The following is a 26,813-nucleotide window of genomic DNA, read 5'->3' on the forward strand; positions in this document are numbered from 1 at the left end:
TGTACAAGTACACCAAGCTTAACTAGTTTCGCACTATATACTTTTCCCGTAGCATTTTCAATGAAAACCGAACATTACATTATAATCAAAAGTAGAGCATAGAGACAAATCACAAATTAGATTAGATTTAGATTACCGGCATTGCGCTCTAATTACTCTAATTGAACATTTACAATCACCTAGTTGTCCAAGTCTGTCCACTGAGATCGTTACCAACAAACTAGGAAAAATCAACAAATGCCGAATATTTGATACGTGGACAACGCACCTTTCGCAGATCGCAGTCTCCCGAGCGCTGGCACGGTTTCTCGTTGAAGTTACACAAATGTCCCGAGCAACAGCATCTGCACACGTCGTTGGTCGAATCGGCGTTACACTGAGACGGCATCCACGCGTCTCTCGGGTTCTGGATGCGGTTGTTGTTGCAGGCGTGGGCTTGCTTGCATCGCTTGAAGATCGATTTTCGGCCGCCGTGGACTCGGACTTCGTTTTCGCAAGCGTCAGCGTCCATCGGGCAGACTTCGAGGTTGATGTTGCATTCTTCGTTAGTGGCAGCGCCGTTGCAAACGTAGCACGCTCGTCCTGCGTTAGAGGGTAACGGTTGAACCGCGGAGTTTTTCGCGGCGAGGATTATACTCCTCACGGTTGCTCGACATTTTAGCATGCGTTACAATTTATAACTGCAGTTGAGCATGCGACACTTGAGCGACAGGGCCTTATAAACCCAAAACTATCTCTATAGCCCACCCTGACCCCAAAATTAACCAATATTCTGACGCTAATCAGAACCCTAAACTAACCATAACGTTATCCAGAGGCGGCCAACGCTGGTACACTGTTAGAAGTAGAATTCCCTTGATAAATTTCTATTCAAGCACAAGCAGAAGTAGCAATTACCAAGTAACTATTGTAGGCCGAATTTGCCTATAAAACTGTAAATTGTGAGATGAATGTAGAAGTAGTGATACAGGGGCAATGTTACACGCGGTTAGTAAGACTATTTCATTCGTAAGAGTGACGCAATCCCATCCCAAAACTGTTTCTACTGTTCAAAATGCAAGTGAATTTCCTTAAAAACTGTTCAAGTAGCAGGGAAAGTACTTTGAAAATCATAATCACGTGAGTTAGTAGTGAAAGTAGGCAGAACGTACTGCAGTACCGCGAAAAAGAAGAAGCACTTCGTTGCTGACCCCTCAGACGTTATCCCACATGCTCAAGGGCTGGATTCTCAATAGTCAGCTCCCCCTCAACGGCAAAATCAATACTCGAGAAAGACATCTCTCTCCACTCTACTCGAATCATTATAATTAACACTCGATTTAGATTCGAGTGCTCAAAGCATTGTGCCCAGCCCTAATTCTGAAGTGTGGCATGCTCATATAGCCGCTGGTCTGGTCACTTATCATCGCACATACCGCAAGTACGCTTGTCGTTTCTCAGCGCCTCTCCCGGCGGGCACTCGCACGTGTAGCCGCCGTCGAAGTTGGTGCAGTTGTACTGGCAGTTGGCGATGCCGTCCGCGCATTCGTCGATGTCGACGCACGCCCCGTCGTCGATCAGCTCGTAGCCTGCCTCGCATTCGCACTCGAAGCCTTCGCCTACGACGTTGCAGATCTGCGAGCAGCCGCCGTTGTTCTCGAAGCACGGGTTCGGCCTGCAGAGGAATCCGTCCGGTTGCAGCATGTATCCTTCCCGGCAGGAACACTCGAATCCGGGTTCCAGGTTGGTGCAGGTGTCGGAACACTGGCCGTTGTCGACCGCGCACTCGTCCACGTCTGAGGAGATAATAGACAGTCAAAGTTTAATGTCAGCAACTGTTTATCGAATAGCAATCTCGACCATTGAAAATTTATTGCAGCTCATACGTGGAACTGCTGTCCACGGACTATTTAGAGGTCCTGTCTGCCTTTAATTCTGAATTATGTTCATTCACTTTGCAGTGCTCCTTATACAGGCTGCAACAGCACACGGGCGATATGGGCACTGATTTATGACACCTCATATGGTTAGAAGACCGTGATGTTCCTTTTCTGTCATCACTTGGCTTTTAGGCATCAAACACTAAATATCAATGAGGTTATGAATGATTTTAGTGATCGGTTTACCAAATTTTGCGGAGTCGATACTCAGAATTTTCGACTACCCATAAATTTTGATCCACGTCAACAGCAACCCTGGTTATTCAGTTCACAAATTCTGTATCGGACTAAGTCACAATACGTGCGTCCACGTGACCACTCATAAGTTCAATATTCCTAAAGCGGCGGTTCTCAAACTTTTTAATACACCCCCCCCCCCAGTTTGAGAACCGCTGTCCTAAAGGATGGACAGTGAAGAAATATCACAATGTTTCCAAACGTATGCGAACTTCGACACTAGGATAGGGTTACCATATTTTTGTGAAGCAAATTCCGGACACTTTTTAGCGCCCACTAGCGGATTTTAAAATGAGGTATAACTCATTGACCATCAATATGTCGTCACACTGGCAAAGCATTGCCCATCGACTGTATACACTATACAGGAATGGAGTGGAACATAGGTCATGAATTGGGCCACCTGTAATGTGAGCTCTGGTGATTGCTACTTGCTATGGTCTGCAATAGATTCCTCCCCGGGTCGGATGAAATCATCTGACGGGCCGTGTTTGGCCTGTCAGGATTGTGATTGGCAGTTCTGCTATACTGTTAGGTCGGTGGGCTATCGGTATATGTGTTTTAATCAGATCCGATACAACATTTTTCTCCTCCCCCCTCCCCTTCCGCCCAAAAAAGCACTGATCTTGGGCCCATCATAGGATAGTCGATGTAACTTGTTGGGCACATATTATATGCATTTGGCTGTTAAATTTTATGTATGAATTCTGTCAATAATATTGATTCTTCCATATATTAGAATACTATAAAATGCACTAGCAGGTTGCACATCCGGTGATTTCCAACCTTTTATGGTCGTGACCTCATTTCCCACTCGAAAATGTTCCGTGGCAAAGCTCAAGATCATTGCGTTTCCCAGATAAAGGCGAACGACCCCAAGATTTGTAACCACTGTCTGTGATTGAAGCATCCAATCGGCCCTAACCAACTCTAGGAATATACCGTTAGCTTATAATGGCGATTACAATCAGACTTATTTCAGTAAATGATGGTTATTTATATTACTTTCGATTGCAATTTTTGGAGAGGGTGGTGCCTGCGGTGCCCATACTAACATCATTATACGTTGCAATAAATCGCGCGCTGCGCGAAGAACAATTTTGAATGGCATAAATCTTCTTGAAAATAGTATTGTTTATGTTGATTTACGAAAAACTTTTGAGCCTGCTTTAAGCCTTCAAAATTCCGGACATTTAGGCATATTTTAGAAATTCCTCCCGGACTCAGATTTTTCAGTGAAATTCCGGACATGTCCGGGAAATTCCGGACGTATGGCAACCCTACACTAGGACCAAAGTTGAATCGGTAATTCAATTTCATAAAGGTCAGCCGCATATTTTCGGTAAGTAAATAAATGAATTCGGGGACAAAAGAACAGGCCCAGTGTAATGAACAGCCAGTAGATGTAAACTAGACTTACCAACGCAAGTCTGTCCGTCCTCTCCAATTACGTATCCTTCAGCATGACATCTGCACTCGTATGTTCCGAGCAAGTTCACGCACAGTTGATGGCATCCGCCATTGGCGTCCATGCATTCATCGGGATCTAAGATAGTATGTGATGAGTTCCAGACGATTAGTGCGGCGCATTCAGTTAAGTCACCTACCGCAAATGAGTCCTTCTTCGCCGACGATGGACATGCCTGGTGGGCATGAGCAGAAATAGCTACCGATCGTGTTGGTACAATTGTCTGAGCAGCCGCCTTGATCCAAATCGGCGCATTCATCTCTGAATTATATTTGATGATTTTGATACAGTGCGTTCGCTCCACAATAGGCTAACTATCAACTTGCGTTGCGGAAGCAAACAGACTATGGAGTAGACATGCAGAATTACACAAGTTCCAAACCTTTCGCAGATGAATCGGTCAACGAGAACGTAATCGCCAGGATCTTCTGGGCATCTGCATTCGTAGCTTCCCGGCAGATTTACGCAGAAAGCTGGGGCTTGGCATCCACCGTTATTTTCAGTGTCGCACTCGTCGATGTCTGTGCGCGAAACGTTTGATTTCACAATGAATTGCAAAACGCACTGCACGCCGCAATGGAGAATATTGTCGCGCATAGAGACGGTACTGTGGCTTACGACCAAAATGTCATTTCATACGTTCACTCAGGTTTACAAGCTCAATCATCTTAGAGCGACACCGACACTGTAAATTGTACAAGTCTTGTCATCTACAATGAATGTAATTTGGAAGTCACATAGTGCTCGAGCTCTTTTGCCCTTCAAATCCCGCCTCTATAGCGTCACTATAGTTTTATTTTAAAGTAGTAAAATAGGATATGGCCGAGTGTCGAAGTTACAAAGGAAGGCATTATGACACTCTGGTTACGAATAAGAGTGCTCCGCGGTGGCAACTCATTTGGAGATTCCAAAAAAGAATAAGAACAGTATTAATTATAGAAAACCGATAATGTCAGTGGTGTCGTTACTAACTTGGAACAGCTATACCACTTGTACCTATATCTTTATTTATGATCCAGCAAGGGTTGCAAACATTCCCAATCATATAGCTCGCGCGTACGCACGTACATACCAACACACGTATCCAAGTCTCTGTAGTCGCCATCCCATTCAGCGGTCTCGTTGATAAAGTTGTAGGCGCACTGGATTTGTACAAGAGCTCCTTCCGTCTCCGCCAATGTGTAGCCTTCGCCGCAGTCGACACGGGCGATTCCGCCGGCAAGCACTCGTCCATCGTCTTGCAGTCCGGTGAAAACGGTGAATGCCTTCTGGAAGCTTGGGCAAGTGGGAACTAAAGAGAGTTAAATGGAGATGTCACGCGGAGTATATAACGAAGCACCACGATCGTAACGTACGTGTGAAGTTGTCGTATGGGCAGTCGCCTTCGTTACAGAGTGAGAACATGCAGCAGCACTCGCACTTGGAGTTTTGTTCGTTGAGATTGCACTGGCTCGGCCCTTCTCCGTGGGGGCCTGGGTTCTAAAGAAGAGTATCGGTTGTTAACCTCATTTGAGAGATGGATGTAATTAGGCAAGATATTTCTTTATAACGAAAGAGCCATACGCATAATCGGGATCCGGGTTATAATATATATGAAAGCAGAGTATAGCTAACTAAAAATGATATTCAGAAGTGTTCAAAGTAGTAAGCGTTGCTACTCAAGTAGAGGTAGAAGTAACGCTGTAAATATGCACTCAATTACAAGCGGAAGTAGCCGTTTCCAAAACTTTTCGAAATTACTTAATGTATAAGTAGTAGAAATGGAAGGTATGAAAATAATCCGTTTCGAAAAGTCGATATAATCTAGGGTTCGCTTTTAAGAAATCGGTGTTGGGTATGCTTTCTCATTAGCAAAATGCATCTTCTCGACTCATGCAAAATGACCACAACGACACTACAAATAGGTACAATCTTCGTAAATATGTTCAACAGGTACTGTGATTGTTATTTCAAGCGGTTTCTATGGCGATTTCACAAATATAAGTGATGGAAACTCATCCCAAAACTATTTTGTTCTTTTCAAAATTCAAAGTGTAAAAAGACAGCAGTTGTGCCCAAATAACGGTTCCGAAGTTTTAGTTCATTTTATAGCGAGCTCACGGTCCCCGTAGAATATGTTGTAGCCATTTTTCCATATAAAATACCCTTACACAATCGAGAAAGTAACCTACAGGTTTCTGAATACGGCAACCGCATACGTAACAAAGGCGGTTACCACCTAAAGTCTGGCGAAACCAAGTGGTTTGATGGACATCAGTCCACAAACATAACGACGTAGTATGTATCAGTACTTTGGTATTGACCACCTCTGGTGATATTAAACTGGCTGAACTGGTTGAGACACTCTACCTGAATCATGTTGTTAATGCAAGCCATGGTCTGTTTGCATCCTTTGGTAGTTTGAGTGACGCCGTTCCTTGTTCTCATCGTGGTGAAACACGCGTCGGCGGATGGTTCGCAGACAACCGGTTCGCATTCGAGCGCTGGGTCGGCGACGTTGACGCATTCGAAGCATTGGATACCGCACGTCTTGCCGTCAGCTCGTAGGTCATAGTTGGGCGGGCATTCGCATCTGTAAGAGCCGTCGGTGTTGACGCAGGTGTGTTCGCAGCCACCGTTGCTGAATTGGCATTCGTCGATCTCTGAACGAAGTGGAATGGTCAGGCACTGTATTACCAGGGACTGGAAATTCAGTAATCATACCGGTGCAGTTGTGACCATCGTCTTCCATCAGATAACCTTCAGCGCATCGGCATTGGTATGACCCGCCTGGAATATTCTCGCATATTTGTGAGCATACGAAAGGCCAAACTTGTTCTTCGCAGCTGTCGATTTCTAAAGGAAACAATACATTAACATATCTGTCTAGATACAGACTACAGAGGTGATCTTGACTAAGCCGTCTCCGTTTTTACTCAAGTATAAGTAGAAATAATGCTGTAAATATCTGCTCAATTACTAGTGGAAGTATGCAAATCTACTTGAGTACTTCGAAAAAGTAAAAGTACTATGTCACTGACCACATCCGCAGAAGAGTAATCAAATGATTAGTTTCAAAAAGTACATTTGGTCGCGGCGTGCCAGACTTTTAGCATAATCAATCGGATATAGCTCCATTCCAATTTACAAAATCCATTTTCGTGACTAACGCAGAATAACAGTTGGCACTACAAAAATATATTCAGTTGCCGTGCTACTGGGGCCATATCGTCCGGTGGTTATGAGAATTTCACTAAAAAGTGTGTGTAAACATATTCCAAACAGCTTTCTACTTTTCAAAATCCGAAAGTGTTACAAGTTAGTGGTTTCCTTTAAAAACTGTAGAGGTGGAATTAGACTAACATCATCACTATTTGCGAAAGTAATGCAATTAGGCAACACCTACTTGAGTACTCCGAAATAATTGAAGTACTTCGTTATTTACCACATCCGTCTATTATATATATATAATCGTATCTATAGCATCTACATAACGTGTAAAGGTAAGTTTTAGCATAAGTATTCAGTCAGCGTCAATACCTGTATAGGTAATAAGTGCCTTGTAATTGATACCTATTCAACTGAGGCTAATGAAAATGTGATCGACTGGTATAACCAGTTTCTCGCAAGATCTAATGCTTCAATCTATGAGGAATTTCAATCTGTTTCCCGCAAAGCTGTCGAGAGTATCAGGCTTGCATGGTACGGCATAGCCTTGAGCAATGCCAAATTTCGTAACTCTACGAGATGAACGCCGTTGCGCGCAGTGGTTTTATTTTAGGCAGTGATACACAGGCTTACGTGTGTCGTGCAGGACGGTTATAGCTCAAACACGTAAAAATGTTACACAATATATGTTCTGAGAATTAAAACTCAACCCAACGAAACAGGTCTGGGGAGGCTAATACTACACGAATAGTGAAATTGAGAACACGTAAATGTTGATTTCATAATTATTGAATACGTATAGTCATCACTCGTTAACCGTGGTAATGATTTAACAGGTTGAGTTAGTTATAGATCCCTGCCTATTTGGTTTTAACATTTCAATAACCGTAGCATACAATCGGTTGCAATACTTCGAATAAACCGACAACACTGAATGTAACAATGAAACGCAATTATCAGCGAGCACGCTTACCGCAATTAAGTCCGTCAGCAGTCTCGGTCATTCCAACGGGACAGGAGCATCTGTATCCATCTTCAAGATCCTCACAAATGTGTGAGCAACCGCCGTTAGCATCGGCACACTCGTTGTAGTTAACGCAGACGTTATCTTGGAACTGTATAGAGCAGAATTGTTGACAAACTATCAGTGGGGCGCGTTCGCCATGATCTGGTTATAGAGTTACTTACCACTCTGGTGTTGGGGCACATGCATCTTCGGCCGCCGAAGAACTGCACGCATCGGAACTCGCACCCACCGTTTTCGATGGCGCAATCATTAGCCACTGAACGCAGATATATGTTTTGAGATGTGTTTCGTGTAGGAGGCTAAAATAAGTATCAGCATACCGCATGTTCTGCCATCTTCAGCAACGACTTCTCCTGGCGGACATGAGCAATAGTACGACCCGATCGTGTTGTTGCAAGCAAAGCTGCAGCCTCCGTTGTCGATGCTGCACTCGTTGATGTCGCAGTTGAGGCCATCCGCCTTTGTAAAGTATTCGGAAAATGCGGCTTAGTGACGAATGGAGCTAACATATTTGGAGTCAATGAACATACCATAAGCTCATGGAATCCGTCCGCCTCAGTGCATAGATTGTCAGACACGAGATCAACCAAATCTTCGTTAAGTTCATCGAAAGATTCAAGAGCTCGGTAATTCGTGGTCTTCTCATTGGCGATGATAAGGAGCTCTTCTTCGTTTACTCTTGACGCTGTAAGCGAAGTTACAATGATATTTTCCACTTACGAAGGTGTGTGACGGGTACGGCAGCGCCCGGGATGTGTACTTACAGACACCAATAACGAACACGGAGTCCGAAACATCATGCAGTCTCTTGGCAGCGTCTGGTAGTTGTTCGCTGTCTTGCGATCTTCCGTCAGTGATGAGCACTGTCATAAGCGGCACTGATGGTCTTCGTCCTGCGTCTGGACTCATGATGAGATTTGATATCGCGTAGTTGATGGCGGACGCAGTTCTTGTTCCACTGCCGTCGTATGGGATGTTCTGATGATCGAAAAGGGGGTGGTAATGATCACTGGAAGTCAGTAACGAATTCTTCTCCTTTTTTTGCAGATTTTTGAGGTTAATTACTCTGGTCTAGTGTTTTATGCTAATTCTACTTCGAAAGTATTAATTTGTTTAGGAAAAACTGAATCCAAGAATACAAATAGGCATTTTCTCACCGAGATCTTTTCGGCAAGATCCGTGTTGTTTGTGACATCGTCGAAGTTGAACTCTGGGATTTGGAATTTGTTGTATCGCATAGCGGCAACTCGTACGGCGTCTGGGCCGATATTAAGAGGGTTTACAATTCTCGCGACGAACTCCCGAATGACTTGGAAGTTGACATCCTGGACGGATGAAGACGAGTCGAGAATAAAGAGCACGTCGAGGGCAGCGTCGTTGCAGCTAAAAGGCGAGTAACAACTGCACGAAAATGACCCAGGTGAGTTTGTGCAGAAGTGTGAGCAACCGCCGTTGTTTACAGCGCATTCGTCGATGTCTGGAAACAGATACCGAAATTAGCCCGTGTAACCTATAGACCAAGTATAGGCCGAAACCTGTATTCTTACCGACACAAGCTCCCAATTCGCCTAGCCATTCGCCTTCAGTAGTACGGGGTTTGTGTGTGCACACGAGCTCGGTACTTCCCGAGGCTGGCGCGTAACCCGCTGGGCAGACGAGATCGCATCTGTCTCCTAGTCTGTTTCCTCCGCAGTTCACCACAAGACCATCGGGTATGTCGAATGTGGACGGGTCGGGGCATTGAATGTCGATGATGTTATCGGTGTTACAATCAGCCGGGGCGTTGCAAAGGGATCTGTGGCAACAGCACCGACAGACCGAGATTGTGTCACCGGCACTGTTACACTGAAAAGGGGAATGAAAAGCGTTAAACACGTTTCACTGCAAAGTTGTTGCATCTATGGCCAATATGGTTCGAGAATAATAAACAATTCTACAATCTATCCCTACTAATCAAACACTTTCGAAGACATCCAAGGCCTGCTAAAGTCATTTCGGGCCTTACCTGTGTAGGAGACCATGCAGTTCTGGGGTTCTGGATGTAATTATTCACACAGGCTTCAGTTTGCTTGCACATCTTGCTGATGTAGCTGACTCCTTGTTCAATTCGCACGTGCGTTTGGCACGATAGCTGTAAGATAAACGTACTTTTGCAAATGATCCGTGGCGAGTGCGTTAAAATTATGGTATTTCCTCACCGCATTGGGAGGGCAGACTTGAATTTGGTCACACTCCTCGTTAGATAGAGCTCTGTCGCATACATAGCATTGAATACCGCAGGTACGTCCGTCATCGCGAAGGGCATATCCTTCGTCGCAAAGACACTCGTACGAACCCTCGGTATTGTTGCAAGCGAATTCGCAACCACCATTGCCAAGCAAGCACTCATCGATATCTGAAATGGGAAGAAACGGATAAAGAAACGCTCGCGGAGTGTAAAGCTACTATAAATACCTGTGCATGTTCGACCATCTTCGTTCAAGACGTATCCAGGTAAGCAGGAGCAATAGAAGTCACCGTTTACGATATTGTTGCACTCTTGTTGGCATTCTGTGTTTCCGTAGCAACTGTCGTCAACTAGAATGAGAGTAGAGAATTTGGTCATGCTTTGTAAACTTGCACTAACACGTAGATCCACAATATACAATACATGTATGCGTTGTGTAGTGTGCAGTGCATATACTCACCGCATATTTTAGGATTGTCAGTTGTAGCTTTTCCAGGAGGGCAAGAACAGAAATAGGAGCCTGGCGTGTTTTCGCACGTATCACTGCATCCCGTACCCTCGTCAGCGCATTCATCGACGTCTGAAGTACAGTAAGTGCGTCGCATGAAATACCACCGATGGATTTACTCATGTTGAGTTCTCACCAGCGCATGCAAGGCCGTCGGCAGCAACTTGGTAGCCTTCAGCGCACTCGCAGTAAAACGCATCGGCTGTGTTGATACAAAATCCTTCGCATCCGCCATTATCAGTTCGGCATTCATTAACGTCATCGCGAACGGCGCACGTCTGAAGGAAGAACTAGATTGTTGCGAAGTAACAGGATCGAAGGTCGCATCGTGCAGTGAAATGTCAAATTGTACAGTGACTATCAATGTACGCCTGCTGACGTATACTGACTCGCGAAAATTACCGATATGATCGCACTAAAGTTACCACATACAAACCCACGACATGGAATACCAAGATGATAAGATCTATCGACTCCTGAGAATTATTGATGTAATTTTGATGGCTCTGGTTGACCTATCTAGATAGTTTGTGTATATTCCGAGGCTAAGCTTAAGTAGCATCGACTCCTTACCGTCATTAGACATATGGCAGGATAATAGCAATTTCGGACTGCGTTCCCATGGGATATATAACATATAATTCAATATTTCACCGATATGTGATGCCAATTGTCAATTTGGATATATTAAATCCGCTTATCCCTGCATACTTGTTGAGAACGACAAAGGCTACGCCATTATCGGATTTCAGGCGCTGTTATCCCGTATCATCGAGACCCGCGTATACGAAAGTTTGTAAACTAAAACATGGTACTTCCAGCGCGCCATTTCAGTAGAATTAGCTGTCTGACACAATACCCACCATGTCTGCAAGCCTCAGAACCAAGCTGACAAGTTGACTAAATTCTGTGACGTAGATCACATTGTCGTCGAAAGGTCTTGTGGCTATGAGTTGAAGTTCAGCTTCGTCGGCCCTGCCCACACCGACAGCAATCACTTTTGTGACCTTGGATCGCAGTCTACGTGCGATCGCTGGAATGTCAGCGGCATCCTTAGCTTTTCCGTCGGTGATGACGATTACGACAGTGGGGAATTCGTTTTGCCTCCATCCGTTGTATTCCTGAAAATAACATTTCAATTGGGATATATTTCACTGTCTTCGACGGATTTCGAAGAATGGAATCAACTTCATATTGACTATACTATTGTAGAGTATGGTTGTCAACAGACTAACCTGAAAAGCGTCAATGAACTGACGTCATATTTATCGAACGCCTTACATATGATGAATTCATAGTGCCCAAAACACAAAATTCTTAAATAGCAAGAGCGTCTTTTAACTTTCATTTATGTCTATCTGACTGTATGAGTGTACGCTATCTATATGTAATAAGTAGTTATATACGCTCGGGTACACTATGGCTTTAAACCTCAATTATATCAGGAAATCAAACCGATTTAAGCTGCATGTCTGGGTATATAGATGAATCTACTGGTAGCATGTAAAGTACAATTCTCTTCACCCTTACTCAGACTAGCATATCATTCATTCTTATCAATTCATCAATGCAAATCAAATCAAATCCAATCTTACGCGGATGTGTTGGTTCTCCATGACTTGGAGACCCATGGCGGTCATGGTCCCCTTTCCGTAATACGGGGTAGCACGGACGGCATCAAGAACTTCTTGTTTAGTTGTTAATGTGTTAAAATGGAATCGGGAGTCCACCCAGCTGTTGTATCGCGCGAGTGAGACCCTTGTTTTGTCGGGTCCGACATCAAGTCGTTGTACAATCTGCGGGAAGAAATGATGCTCGTACGCGCGGTCGCAATCGTACAAATTCCATGATGACTTACATTGACAACAAACTGACGGATTAATTCAAAATTTTCCTCTCTCACGGAACTTGATGAATCCAATAAAAATGCGAGGTCCATGGTCAGGGAACATCTTAATGCTGTATGAAAGAGTTACGTTAAACACTCTTGTTCGTAATTATAATGTCACAGCGCAAATATGAATATAATATTGTAAATCTGTGTGCTCTGCTCACGTTGTATGTCAGTATATCTATGCACGAGTTCGGACATACACCTAACATAACATAAAGCATGAAAGTCAATCGAATGTGAATCAAATTTGTGCTCACTCCAACAGTATCGAAACAATGTCGATTTTTTTCGACATCGTTCTGAGGATTTATTATCCGTGCATTTAGTGACGCGCATAACAGGCCTGCTATTTTGATGATATTTCGAATTTTCTATATCGGTCAAATCTCATATCGTCATCGCGGATATACATGAAGGCTAGTTCAAGATCTTTTCACTGATAAACTACATTGCGGTTAATTCTCAGGCAGGAATTAAAGTCGCTTCTGTCAATCGATATTCTAGTTCGCGATGTAAAACTTGAAACCGAGATCATCGACCTTTCGTATGCCTGCCTACAGGCACGGTGCTAATACAGCAGTACGATCGCAGAACGTGCCGTTGTTCAATGTTCATATGAAATGTCAGTCAGTCGATTCTTGCAAACTTCCGAGTGGACGTTTCATGTTCGTTGAGACAGTGGTTAGTTGGAGGTGGTCAGTGGTCACTTGTGGTTTATAATAACAATCTTTGTAATTCGAAAGAATAAAAATATTCATTCCCCCGTCATGTTGAATATGTGGTCAATCCATATGTCAATCCGTTATGATCCCATAAGTAATAAACTTGTATTTGCGGAACAATTTGAATTCCACCATATTCGTCTTCAATCGCAATACATCATGATAAGGAATTATACCTATAAATTGCGAATAGGTGACTTATCTATCTAACGATGGACATGAAACCGAATGCGTCAGCTGTATGTTCGTATATATCCACCGATGATGTGCTTCGTGTTGAGTTCAAAAAATGTAATTGTGCGACGCTCTCGTTGTACCGGCGGTAACGGAAACTGTATCAAATCGTGCCTCAGGCCAGGTTTGAGGCTACGGCATGGCTATGAATTAACTATAGACTTGAGATGTGGAGGCTAATCCGGTTAAACCGGTATTAACTCGGGCTTAACATTTGCGAGCAGTTTTCGGCAAAGAACAAAGTTCTGAAGTGAACAGGTGATAGTAGCTATTGCAGTAGGTTTCGGTTGCAATTGAGCCCACACATTTTCTTGTTAAGAAATTTGCCCTTGCAAATAAACTGTGTTGGGCCATTCTATCAATCGGTTGAACTCAGTCCTGTATCGAATAGTCTGCATGTTTGGAAATTAAAAATACGAGGGTCTTATTCTCCCGGAAGGATAACGCCACTACCCCGATGCCATATGGTACCCCGTAGTAGAATACCTATTTGCTGTGTCTACCGCTTCCCAAGTAATCAAAAATGACTTGATATAATCCCGAAGAAAACTATAAATGCGTAGCAATAAGGCGCAGTCCTTACTATTTCGATTTCAACTAAATATTTCCGCAAATGTATTGAAATAATTTTGAAGTCTACGTTACCTGATGGTACTTGTCCTTGGGTTCCTATCGCAAAAACAGTAAATAGCGCCAACTTCAACACGAGCATTCTGTAAATATTACGACATATTACCAATTATTTATTCGTACCAATGCACACTGCACAGGTATAGTGCATGATCATCTAGTGAGCAGTATCGTAATCGTGGCCGCGCCGAAATTTAAACACAATTCGCGTGGTGGTCCGTTCATTCGCACGGTTCAAATCTGACCTTTCAGCTCTTTTCTTTACCGCTTCGTCTTAAAGTCGTCCTCGTAGGAGGCTAAACTTCTTGCTCCCTGGATCAAATATCGCGTGTAAAGAATGGCGCTAAGATCCGTCCTGCCCCGACAAAATAGACTGATGAATTTTTCAGACAGAAATGACATTAAAGGTAACCATTATTGCCTCGAGGGCAAGCCACCATACAATCGCAAGCTTATTCCTGTGGCACTTGTGCGGATTCGATCAGTTTCGCGATCCATCAGAACCGTCAATCAATGCCGACTTTTCGAATGCCTGTTGTTACGGAGAAATTTGGATTAACAAGAAGAGACGAAAAGTTAGTTTAATAAATCAACGTCTGTGTGAACGAATTTACTGTGCATTGCAGCCATTCAAAACAAATGTATCACTTGATGATATATGTATTTTCAGGCATAAGTCGTAAATTGAAAGTAATACCTAGCGTGACATAACTTCATGAAAATTTAACTCGTCGTGGTGTGGAACGCATTTTATAATATTTTCACTGTTTCTATAGTCGGAGGCAAGTATTAAGATCAAATTAGGATTAGACGTCTCCTGAATTATTTCCCGTTTAACAATTTCTATCACGGCTCATCTCTAGCTATAGCCTACATGTATGAATGAAAAACGCCGTGCAGTCGCCGTTACAGAGTCAAAACAAAGCCAAGGCATGAATGTTGAAAACGAGCCTGGACAACACGACCTGACATGTAGAGTCTTCGCCTACAGACTCATTCCACTACATTATATTGTCAATTATATGTTACATTCTGTTAACATTCAATGTGAAGGTGCAATTGTGCATGCCTTGTATTTTGATGTTCTTTTATTATTATCTGTAGATCACAGTGGGTGTTTGATTGAAAGACTAATCCAAGTTGTTTCGGCTCCTTCCTATCTTTTCATTGTATAGCCGTTGATGTGGTGGTATCTTAAATCGATAAAAATGGAATTAATATGAAAAATATACTGCTTACGCACTAATAGTAACTGTCACTTCCGTCAGGAGCGGTTAATCTACTTTATTATTCACCCGATACTTTTCAAGGGTTGAGGTCGAGAGCTTCAAATTGTAACTTTGAAACGATTGCGATCACCAATTACTACTTCACACGGAATGAAATTTAGTATCGGTATCAGTTTATTAATATTTTCATCATGCAGTTCAAAACACCAATAAAACTGCGATACAATGAAAAGATAGGAAGGTGCCGAAACGACTTGGTGTAATCTTTGAGATCAGACACCCACCTAGGCCTATAGGCTCACTCACGAATACCAGGGAGATATAAAAATACTCACGAATGGTACTTGTAAATTGAGGGGTTTTCAAATGATAAAACCCCTTTGCCGGTGTGGAGTTGTGGACTGGGTACAGACTTGGCCGTGGACTTTATAACACAGACAAATGAACTGTATGGCAATCCTTATCCAAAATAGATAACACATCCTCTCGGTGCATGGTGATTTTCTGGCGATATGCGGTACGACCCTAGAGGTCAATTGGTCTCTTCACACCCGCACAAAATAAGTACACCGTCTCTACAAGATTTGGTTATAAACAAATTGGAATCTCTGATGTGGTGATTCACGGATACCTTGTGGTTGTGCATTGCAAATGACAGGTTCTGAGTAATCCATAGATCTCATATTTCGGTTACTATTGGGTGAGGGTTAAGTATATATTGCCCTTTGACGAGAATCTTGTATTATGAGAGTCAACATCTTCAGTGGGTGAGAAAAAGTCATCAAACACGCTAGACAGACTCTTTGAAAAGTAGGTCTCTTTGTCTTTGTATAAAACTCGTGATACTTCGAAGCAATATAGTTCACCAACTTGCAAACTTATACATTTACGGTACCGAGGTGACAATCTGATGCATATTTTGAAAAGGCAATTTCGCACAATAATAGTGCATATATGGCTGGTAACCTCTGCTGTGTCACCCAGCCACGACTGTTCGATAGCTACAATTCAGAGTTCCCACCTCCAATCCAACGCGTACTGTCAATTATCGAATGGACATATTATTTTCTCAGAGTGTTATATGGTAGTGGTGGTTATTAATAGACAATAACGACCCGTTATAACCAGTGATTGGCTAACATGTGGGTGAATTATGCCGACTCAATGTTTCCATTTGACTTCAACGGGATGGCCGATGACAAATTAAAATTGATTTAAAACTGGTTGATCCTGGTGCGGCTGCTACAGTCAGTCAGTTTTCGTCAACCAAAATCGTTATCTCATGAGCCGCATGTTACCGGAATAATATCACGCGGCCCGAGCGTGATTATCTCTCAAGTTCACGAATTAGCGGACGAACGGGTTTGCTCGTGGATGTGGTAGCGGTATCAGCATGGCACCGAGTGAAGCTTGTAAACCTGTAAACCTGATGCATTAGTCGAAAGAAAACGATGATTTTGTTGTAACTTCATGCATAATAAGCAGGTGATATTTCGCAATTATCCACATGATGAAACGAGAACTACTGCGTCCACTTTTCGATGTTCCAAAAAGCTGTTCGTGATCTTACCACCTCTGATGAACTTCTAATGGGCTGTCATCGCCAAGTTAAAGTTCATAATAAATATAGTTGTGTATTATACTGATGATATGTAGCTTACTGCTACGAACCATTGTATTTGACCGAATTGCACATTCTACTTTTGATATATGAAAACTGATTTCCGTCCGGAAGCCTTGGGATTTCTGATGTGTCCTAATAGCTACGCCTATACAGCAGGCTTATATATTTTTAGTAGCACAGCATCATAGAGGAGCACTGATTACATTGTTGAACTATTCGCACATTTTTACTTATGCAATTATTCTTTCCGGACAAATAACACATTTATTCGATGATTCTATTTATCTATAGATATATTCTCTCATAGAACTCCAGGGTATTACTCCGTAAGTCTGAGACAATCATCGTATACGCTACACGTGAGTCGTGAGTGAGCACCGTTTTGTCGATGAGTAATATAAATACTTTAAGCGACAGACATGCTAAATTGAGAACATTGATTAAACGTTCCCTCCTTTTACCCCATAACACTGCAGTGCGTATTATAACGATTGACGGATCGCATGTCGAAGTCTCAACGAGAATTATTTGATATATATTTCCGTGTCAATTGAGAGATATATGTAGTGAGAGCCCAGGGTTTCAAATTTCATAATATGGCAATTTCACACTTCTTCATCATCCCGTCGCGTCGGCTCGCTATTGAATCCAATATGTATGAACGCGTGGATCATGCGAAGGTAACCTTTAGAATGTTTAGCCTCCGGTCAAAGCTATACGAGGCGACGGAAAAAATGCAGAAAAACATAGACGAAGTCCATCCGACTAGTTTTCTGATTCGATATAGTCGCCGAACCACTTTTTGCGAGCGTCTGAACATAAACATATTTGCAATACCAAATATTTTGGGTACACCCGACAGAAAGATTTACCAAGCACAATCGAAATCCTCAGTAAACGACGCTGCAGTGCCAGCCATTCTCTTGGCACTGTACACATCAATTGGAAATTAGAGGTCTGCAAACCTACTGAAGCCAGTGTTGGGAAAAACCACAATGGGGGAAAGGCCACATATTTTCTGCATACTCCAAATATACATAGACAGGTTGACTCCAAAGACGAATAGTCAGTCGGTTTTATCTGTGAATGTGACCAAAGATTCGCTAAAACCTATACACATGTCTATACACCTAATTATATACACCAATACATAAAATATCCTATACACCTTCCGGAAGTAAATAAGGTATTATGTGATACCTATTGATATCATTTCGAAACATGAGAACAGCAACAGCGATTTTTTTACATTTCAATTCCAAATACTCTTTATGAATTGTTATATTTGTAACATTATATATAATGCATTTATTGATTTCGATAGTTCTATACTTCCTGCCATTAATTAGTACAGGGGTTCTCAACCGGGGGTCCGCGGATCCCTAGAGGTACGCGAAGCATTTTCAGGGGGTCCGGGAAGCCTTCAAATTTACAAGATGGTTTATAGTATGATTTGTATTATTATTTTAATTAGAGAAATCACGAGGCAGTTTCGCGAACTCCATGACTCACTTCAACAGAGTGGCCGTCTGAGATGAAATATCCTACTGTGCCAACTCATTTTATATTGCTAAATTGCCACTTATACAAACGTGTATTGCTGTCAGGGCTGTGGAATCGGTAAATTTTACCACCGACTCCGGCTCCGTCTCCGACTCCACACATTTTCAATATACCGACTCCGACTCCGACTCCTGAGTCTTTAAACGTACCGACTCCGACTCCGACTCCTGAGTCTTCAAACTTACCGACTCCGACTCCGACTCCAACAGTATTACCAATTTACTTCGAAAATTATATGCCACACTGTCGGTTGAATGACTATCATAGAACCATTAAACATATGCAAACATGTGGTCAACGGTGGCATGGAACATTGTTTCAATGTGGCACAGCTCGAATTATCCACTATGCAATAACACGAAAGAATGATTGGCTAAATATCCACCCTTTGTCATATTTTATAAGATTTTATAACATGGACTCTCTAATATCCTAATATGTATGAATCATTAAAATATGCCATATATCTAATCATGTATATTCAAAATGTAGATAAAAAATCCAATTGTAGCTCTTGCACATGTGTATGAGTCAGCAACTAATACAGAGATTGAACTTACTAATTTTCTCATTACACACTATACTGATTACAAGCATACACTACACACTCTTACTACTAACAAACATTGGTCATAAATGAAATTTAGTAAGTAGTCAAATACCATAGCCTATGTCTAGTCTACACATACTTAGTCAAGTATTCAAGGACTAATACTTGCAGTCTTTCATAATCATTTGTTCGACACAAACAGCTATAAGCTACACTACAAATATTTTCAATTTTGTCAAATGGGAAGCATCGTTTGGTTACATTTACATCAATTTTATAATTTTACAAAACCAGCCGATGCATTTGCTCTGCCACAGTATCTTGGTATAATTCTAAAAGTTGCATCAATTTTGACTGCATCGCGAAAATGCATATTGCGATTTTCTTCCTCTATGCAACTGAATTGTAATTTGTAAGTAATGTTTAATTTGATCGATATCAGGGGTGGCCGACTTTTTCGGCCAAAGGGACGCATGAGATTTACGAACCATTGCGTGGGCAACTGGAATGTTGATAGCCTTTTTAAAGTCATCCAATAGGAGCGAAACGAATTAGGTAACATCGCAAACAAGACTTATATTACTACGCTCTAAAATTGATAACAATTATGTCATGAAACCGTGCAATGTGTACTGTAGCCATGCCCTGGTCCCGCGAAGCGCGAAATGTTTTCTAAGGTAATGACTGAATTCTATCAATAAATATGTTACCAACATATATTGGGGGTCGCATCTGTATTAGGGCTCTTCAAAAATGACTTTTTTTCTCAAATCGCACTGGCTACTTGATAAAATTGTTAGGTTACCTAATTTAAGCCTACACACAAAATTTGGTTCAATTCCAGCCAGCAGTAACCGCTTTGCTACAGGAGAAGAAAGTTTCTATTTATTATATAAAAATAAATAATAAAAAATTTGAAAATTTTCTGTTCACCCCATGAAATTGTTAGGCTGTCTATAGAAACGATGCTCACCAAATTTGGTTCAATTCCAACCAGTGGAAGCGGAGTTATTACCGTCGAAAAATTTGGAATTCGAATAAAATAGTATTTACGGTGACCGATTCTTTGTTTATTTATTATAATTGTGCTCACCGTAAATCCCGGGATTACTCCCAATGAAATCCCGGGATTTGTAAAGAGCATTTTCCAAGGCTTACGTAGCGACATACATCTCTTATTTTGGTAGTAAAGCAATGTCACAAACTCTGCTGATTGTCTAAAACAATTCACAATTATTTGATATTAATGCCAGCTATGGCATAACAATGTACTACACAATCACTTCCGTCGTAGTCTACGAATCGTAGCAGTGTAACTGAGTATCGGAAAGTCACAAGGACGGTGCTGTGGACGTGAAATACAGGTCGAATTAGGCGAATTTCGAAGATGTCTATGCAAAGAGAAAATCACATGTTTAGCGAAACTGTTTGTTGTATAAATCTACATAAAAAGCCAAATGCAACTTGTGTCAAGACGTTTTGAAAGATTCAGTGTCTAGCACAAAGGGACTAATAACGCATTTAAGGTCCGTACAAATGATAGTAATTAAATCATGCATTATTCAATCGGACACGTCAAAGAAAGATCAGCTAAAAATAACGATGAGGAAGATCGATTCCTATAAAATAAATCGCATAAGCCTCGCCTCGATGAACTTCTTAACCAGTTAACTGCTGTGGACGGGTTAACATTTATTCAATTACCCAAAGTGAGTGAATTCGTCGGGCTTTCAAGGCTTATGGCTATGACTTGTCAAGATGTCGCAAACGGGTTCGTGACTTGGTGATCGAGCACAGCAAATAAATCCGTAAGTGTGTGGAAGAAGAGCTTATGGCAATGAAACGCAGCATTGGATGTTTTTCGATCACGTTTGACGAATCATTTTCTACACGAAACAGGCGGTACATGAATTTAAACGCTCATTATCCGGGTGGTCTTCGGTCGCTAGTTTACATTCGTATTCACTTAACACTTCAAGGAATATATGTTGTGTGTGTATAGCTTGTATGTGTATTTTACTACTTTGCTAATCCCGGGATTGAGAAGCGCAAATCCCGGGAAGTCCCGATCCCGGGATTTCAAATTTGATCCCGAAGTCCCAACCCTAGTCATAAACCACTTCTGTACGACTGTGGGTGCTGCCAAGTATTCTGGTAGTATTCAGATGCCGTAAGCCAAAAAAAGTTGAAAACCAAGTGTGCCGAGAATTATTTTTCTTTTTCAAATGGTCAAAGTGAAAGGTCAAAAAGGTTGAGAACCACTATTACGTCATATTACGTTAATAAATATTAGTTCCTATATTTCGAATTTGATTCACCCTATTACTGACGTTCGCTACTGATGAGAGTCAATCGAAAAGCTCTTAGCGAAAAATTAACAATATGTAGTTATTGTTTCGCGTAAATCTGAAGTTCTGTACCCTAAACGGCTTGTTCAAACACAAAAATAACGACCACTTTTAGTTTGCCTGATCAACGAGATTCCATTTTCTATGCCGTATGAATCAATGTTGAAGCATGAGCATGAGCATGCATATATGTCAGCGAACATTTACCAATTCCAATTTTCCCATTCCTTTAGTATTACAAAGCGTAAATTGCCTGCTACAGCCCAAAGTTTTGACGCGCAGAAATTGGCTTGGTAGTCATAGTGGTAAAAATTCCGCAGACATAGCTTGTTCCGCGTATATTTCACTGACTCATATACATTTCATAACATTAAGCTGACTGCGTTTTGTAACTTTACATGTCGCTTATATTTAATTTCCTTCACGGCAATCGAATCGCTCTGCGTTCATTCCAATTATGATAAACACAGCAAACCAGGAATGTTTATCATAATATGATGGTACAGAATGGTAGGCCTATAAAAAACGCGTATCAGAATATATACCATATTAAATCCTCGCTAGAAACGAAATTGAAGAAGAGTGCATTAAGCCACCAATCGGTTGAGGATGTTCCGATGTTTGACCACCGAGTCCAGACCGGCCAACGGATAAATCAATGATTAATACCTATATTTACAACAGGTCGTTTGAATGCGTCTGATGGGTTATGCTGATGGTGTTACATCCAGATCGGGTTGTAATGGTCCTTCTCACTCTCTTACGAACGAGATAGTGTAATGGTGATGCGTCCGACTTCTTGATCGGTAGGTCGTGGGTTCGTTCCCCGGCCGAGTCAGACCAAAGACTCAAAAACTGGTATCCGCAGCTTTCCTACTAGGAGCTCAGCATCCACGGATAGCATGGAGGAGAAAAATATGGGGTGCTGACTAGATGACATTACGATCGTATCGCATATCCGTCGTCAAAAGCATCTCGATGGTGCAGATGAAAACGAATACCCTACTTCTCTCTCTCTCGCATCCCGCGGCAAAAGACGAACACCATTTTTCTGTTCTGGCCCAGCATGGATATCACCGAACAGGCGTTGACGAAGATCGCAATGTTGTAGATTATGTCCCCTACGATAACGTAATATCCATCGGTCATACCTTTTGTCACGATGAGCATGCATAAGATGTCGGAAAAAATTGCTACGCAGGTACATAAAAATGATCGACGCACTACCTTCGATATGCTGTCTTTGGCCCTATTGCGGTTACCAGAAAAACGGTTGATCTTCACCATCGGAACGATAAATAACGCAAGTAGCATCAGCTGTGCTGTCAGCACTCCACCTCCGACGATGTAATTCCTCAATTCATCCCAATCGGTGGAATAATTTGATCTATGGATTTCAACGCACCCGTACTCAGCTCTTTTTACGGCAGGTGGAATCACGAAAATACTCACGGCCGCTATCGTTCCGCCCGTGACCACAAAAAATACAATCCAGCTGCAAGCTGTCATGAAAGGCCCGTGCAGTACTTTGAGACAAGGGCTCGCGTAGATCATCCTTTGTCTCATCCACAAGCAAAAGTACGAGCCGTACAATGCCACGCCGTAAGCAATATCACTGATGTCACTCATGAACTCGCAATCACCAACCAAACCTCCCAAATGCCCGACGTCAAAGCGTAACTGATCAATGACAAGCCTTGGGAAGACTAGAATGATCGCAATCAAACAGAAGATGAACAACTTCCCCTCTTCTTTCTTTATTCTCCATTTATTCGCTACTTTCCCGTAAATAACCAAATTGGCCAACATTAATGACGTGAACGAAATTATAATTATGTTGACCGAGCGGAAAGCCGGGATCAGCTCATGCAGATCTCGATGTTCAGATGCATTCGGTGTGCTGGCGTTAGCGTCCATCTGTACCGCTTCTTCTAAAACCTTGCTGCGTTTAAAAATTAAGCTCGCCTGAGTAAAGATCTCGCGCAAAAATCAGTAATAGTATATCGAGAATGATTTTGTAAGTGTCACTATACATATTATAGGTTCAGTGTAGTCAGCGCATTTACGCGGCGTAATATCAAGTGAAAGTATCCCTGAACAATCGAAATTGCTGATCCATTGTGATGAGCAATGTTTTTAACTCGGATTCTTACTACTCGCTGCATTCGGCGTGGCCAGTGTGGCCTACTGTTCCAACACGCAGACTTTACAACAGTCCAGCTTAGCCAAACCCGATATGGTTTGCCCTCATCCAATTGGCCTTGAAGATAGTGTAGTGGTATGATACGGAGCACCTCAATTAGTTGCAGGATCGAGCCCGACTGAGGTCGACCCCAGAATCCCTTCCTAATTATTGTAGCGTTATTTAGGCTCATCCGCGTGAGGACGGCATGACTAGTTCGTTTTTAACGTTCCACGTTCCCAATCGCACATATATCGCTATAATTGAAACAATTCATTTGCACGTTTTTCATGTAGGCTATACTATTTGATACGTTTTTACGTTGGTATAATCACTATAATGTAATGGTGCACGATAGCTGTAACCTTGTGCACGAGGTCATTTCTACTTACATAGTTCCACTACATATATCTCTTCCGGAAAGCAGAAAAATTCAATCGCTGGTACAATTGTGACGGGGTGAGTCAGGATGCTTTCTATGGATCTGTCACGCGTTGCTGCAATACTCAGATACTGTCATTGGCCTGAATATCTAGAGCAGTGGTTCCCAACCTTTTTCTCCCCGTTACCCAAAACCAGACTTTCCAGACAGGTTTTTACCCCCCTCTTCCATCAAAACCACGTTTCATCACTAAACACTCAAAAACGATCGTCCAGTCCAGGATGGGAGTTTTACCTGAGGGAGAGACCGACCTGAGAAAAAGCGACATCAAGTTTGAAAGAGAAATAAATTGGTTTATCAGTGGAAAAAGGCTGCAGACGTTCGTTGCCAAGGAACAAATGCAAGCAAGGGATAGCAAACACCAAGACAACTGTCGTGGAATGACAAAGATAATATTCAATCAGTGCGAAGGTTGAGCTTGCATATCTACCACTAGCTTTGCAATTCTGGGTTTGGTTGTACTGAGGGCAATTCTTGCGTCGTTTTCGACATCCAGGCGATTCCGCTTTTTGGTTTTCAACCCTACAATGGTCGAAAATCCTTGTTCGCAACGATATGATGTCGAAAAGGAGATGAGAACATTCAATGCCCGTGTGGCCAATGTTGGTGCATCCTGAAGTCTTTCTATCCAGAATGCATCCAAATTCTTTTCTTTGAAATCAATTTTCAAGGCCTCACTCATTCTGAGGGCGATGAATTCCTCCTTGGCGGGAAAGTCATCGTCGTCCACTTGGCTGTCAAGACACCTGAACGGTTCAGTTAGCCATCCCATGTTAGTGGTGTCCAAATCCGGAAAATATTCTTCCATTTTCTCGACTAGCTGTCCCAAGTGGTCAGCTATGTTCCCTTTCAACGCCTCTGTGAAGTCGGGTTCATTCTCTGTCTCCAGGCCTTCGAGATACATGTCGAGCGTTGGAAACTGTGCCAGTACACCTCTGTTGACCCGCTTAATCCACAACTTCATCTTCGCGATAAATGCTGCTACAGCTTCTTTCGAGTGGATCACAGTCACACACTTGCCTTGAATTGACAGATTCCCTTTGTTCAACTCAACAAAAATATCGGCCAGGTAGCCAAGCTGGGCAATCCAATGGGGGTCTGAAAAGTATTCGGCCAAGCCCGACTTCTTTTCTATCAAGAAAATCTCAACAGCCTCACGAAGTTCAAACAAACGGGTGATCACTTTGCCACGAGATAGCCATCGCACCTCTGTGTGGTACAGTAATGCCTCATATTTTTGCCCCATCTCCTTGCACAGTTCCTTGAAAAGACGACTGTTCAACTCCTTCGCTTTTATGAAGTTTACAACCTTCACTGCTTGGTCGAACACTATTTTCAAGCTCTCCGGCAGAGATTTGGACGCAAGCGAGTAGCGGTGCAGTGCGCAATGATCCACATGAATGTCCGAGTTTTCCCGCTGCACAAAGCCCCTGAAACCGCGGTTTCCACCCATCATAGCGGGACAGCCGTCAACAGAGATTTGCTGCACATTGTTCCACTCCAAACCGTGCATGCCCAAGAAATCGTTCACAAGGTTGAAGATATCTTCTCCTTTCGTTGTTGTCTTCAAGTTCTTGGCAAGCAAAAATTCCTCCTTGACAGAGTACTCGTGAATGTATCGAACGTATCCGAGTAAAACTGCGCAGCTGCTTACATCCGTGGATTCATCGAACTGGAGAGAAAACATTTTGTGAGGACTTGCCTTCACTTCGGCAACGACTTGGGCAAGGATGTCAGCTGCAAGATCATCAACCCTTCTTCGAATTGTGGTGTTCGAGACTGATACTCCTTCCAGCTTCTTGGCCTGATCTTCCCCACACATTTTGGAAACGATCAACTTGGTACAAGGCATAATAAGGTCTTCTGCGATTGTGTGGTTCTTGGAACTTTTTGCAATTCGGTATGCCACCTCGTACGAAACTTCAACAGCGGCCGTTAGCTTCTCCGAAGCCATGCCACCTGATCCAAATTGAATGCCTCGAAGTTGCTTCGATTTGCCCTCAAAGTATCCTCGACTCTTTCCGGCCAGTAGCGGATGACGCTTCATGAGGTGCTCGTTCAGTTTTGACGGCTTTAGGCTTTCGTTGGTCAAAACTTTGAGACAAATGACACACTGTGGTCGATCGTCACCATTCAGTTGTGGTGTGTTTACAAAGCCGTGATTCAAAAACGCCTCTGCATAATGTCGCTTCTTGCCCGGCATAATGACAGTTCTTCTGAGGAGCGTAAAAAGCGGATGATTAGAGTGCATCAAATGCTAAGGTGAAGTAATGTGGTAATAAGGAACTTTTATCACACAAAGAATAAAATCTCTAACAAACTCAATTATAAACTGACCTATGAGCTATGAGAGCAGTCACGGAGGAAAAAAAACAACTTCAAGAAGTATAGGACCATAGCAATTTACAGCGTAGCTGGCATGGAAACTCCGTAAGCAATGTTGCGTTTTGCACTGCCTCCAGTGGTGGCGTACAGATGCTGCTGCTTCAACCTGCTTTAGTGTGTTTCTGGGTAATCTTCCAGCTGGGACCAGAGCACAAAAGTAAATGAAACTGGTATCAATCGAAAGCAAATTTCGCACTGATTCCAAAAACATAAGTGGAAATCCGGCCCGGGAACTGAAACCCTCTGAAAATTGACTTCAAAGTCTTAAATCGTCATTGTTTCACACAATGGGGTCGCCGGCCGACAATCGCCGATTAACTTTTCGTATGATTGTGACGCCACTGAGCGGAGATGAGCCGTGCTGTAACGCGTATCCCAATACCAGTACGGTAGTTCACGTCGTTGCGCAATGCGCATTTACACAACCGTCGATAAATACACGGTATAACACAGAAGCCTCCGCATATCATCGTAGAA

At 42.5% G+C, this 26,813-nt stretch overlaps 2 protein-coding genes across 2 annotated transcripts in view; both read right to left on the minus strand.

The window, feature by feature from the left end:
* Positions 1–14,415, minus strand: part of LOC145446505 (uncharacterized) — a 22,492-nt gene extending 8,077 nt beyond the window's left edge. The window contains exons 1-26 of the mRNA XM_080324822.1: positions 14,259–14,415; positions 14,029–14,096; positions 12,392–12,492; positions 12,129–12,329; positions 11,397–11,654; positions 10,670–10,811; positions 10,486–10,605; positions 10,253–10,375; positions 9,997–10,193; positions 9,804–9,929; positions 9,346–9,643; positions 8,956–9,275; positions 8,563–8,776; positions 8,329–8,483; positions 8,119–8,257; positions 7,960–8,054; positions 7,745–7,886; positions 6,328–6,459; positions 5,974–6,266; positions 4,980–5,103; positions 4,697–4,915; positions 4,007–4,145; positions 3,764–3,885; positions 3,577–3,702; positions 1,416–1,775; positions 269–582 (exon numbers count right to left, since the gene is read on the minus strand). Coding sequence (XP_080180948.1) covers positions 269–582; positions 1,416–1,775; positions 3,577–3,702; positions 3,764–3,885; positions 4,007–4,145; positions 4,697–4,915; positions 4,980–5,103; positions 5,974–6,266; positions 6,328–6,459; positions 7,745–7,886; positions 7,960–8,054; positions 8,119–8,257; positions 8,329–8,483; positions 8,563–8,776; positions 8,956–9,275; positions 9,346–9,643; positions 9,804–9,929; positions 9,997–10,193; positions 10,253–10,375; positions 10,486–10,605; positions 10,670–10,811; positions 11,397–11,654; positions 12,129–12,329; positions 12,392–12,492; positions 14,029–14,095 — 4,527 coding nt within the window. The 5' untranslated portion in view covers position 14,096; positions 14,259–14,415. The remainder of the gene's footprint in view (positions 1–268; positions 583–1,415; positions 1,776–3,576; positions 3,703–3,763; positions 3,886–4,006; positions 4,146–4,696; positions 4,916–4,979; positions 5,104–5,973; positions 6,267–6,327; positions 6,460–7,744; positions 7,887–7,959; positions 8,055–8,118; positions 8,258–8,328; positions 8,484–8,562; positions 8,777–8,955; positions 9,276–9,345; positions 9,644–9,803; positions 9,930–9,996; positions 10,194–10,252; positions 10,376–10,485; positions 10,606–10,669; positions 10,812–11,396; positions 11,655–12,128; positions 12,330–12,391; positions 12,493–14,028; positions 14,097–14,258) is intronic.
* Positions 14,416–24,351: 9,936 nt separating this feature from the next.
* On the minus strand, positions 24,352–26,154 carry LOC145446736 (zinc finger BED domain-containing protein 5-like). The gene has a single exon (XM_080325091.1). The coding sequence runs from the start codon at positions 26,152–26,154 to the stop codon at positions 24,352–24,354; it is 1,803 nt and encodes a 600-aa protein (XP_080181217.1).
* Positions 26,155–26,813: the final 659 nt, after the last annotated feature.

The sequence above is a fragment of the Botryllus schlosseri genome, chromosome 9 (genome assembly GCF_051294905.1).
Source record: "Botryllus schlosseri isolate E-star chromosome 9, Bs_hap1, whole genome shotgun sequence".
Taxonomy (NCBI): Eukaryota; Metazoa; Chordata; class Ascidiacea; order Stolidobranchia; family Styelidae; genus Botryllus; species Botryllus schlosseri.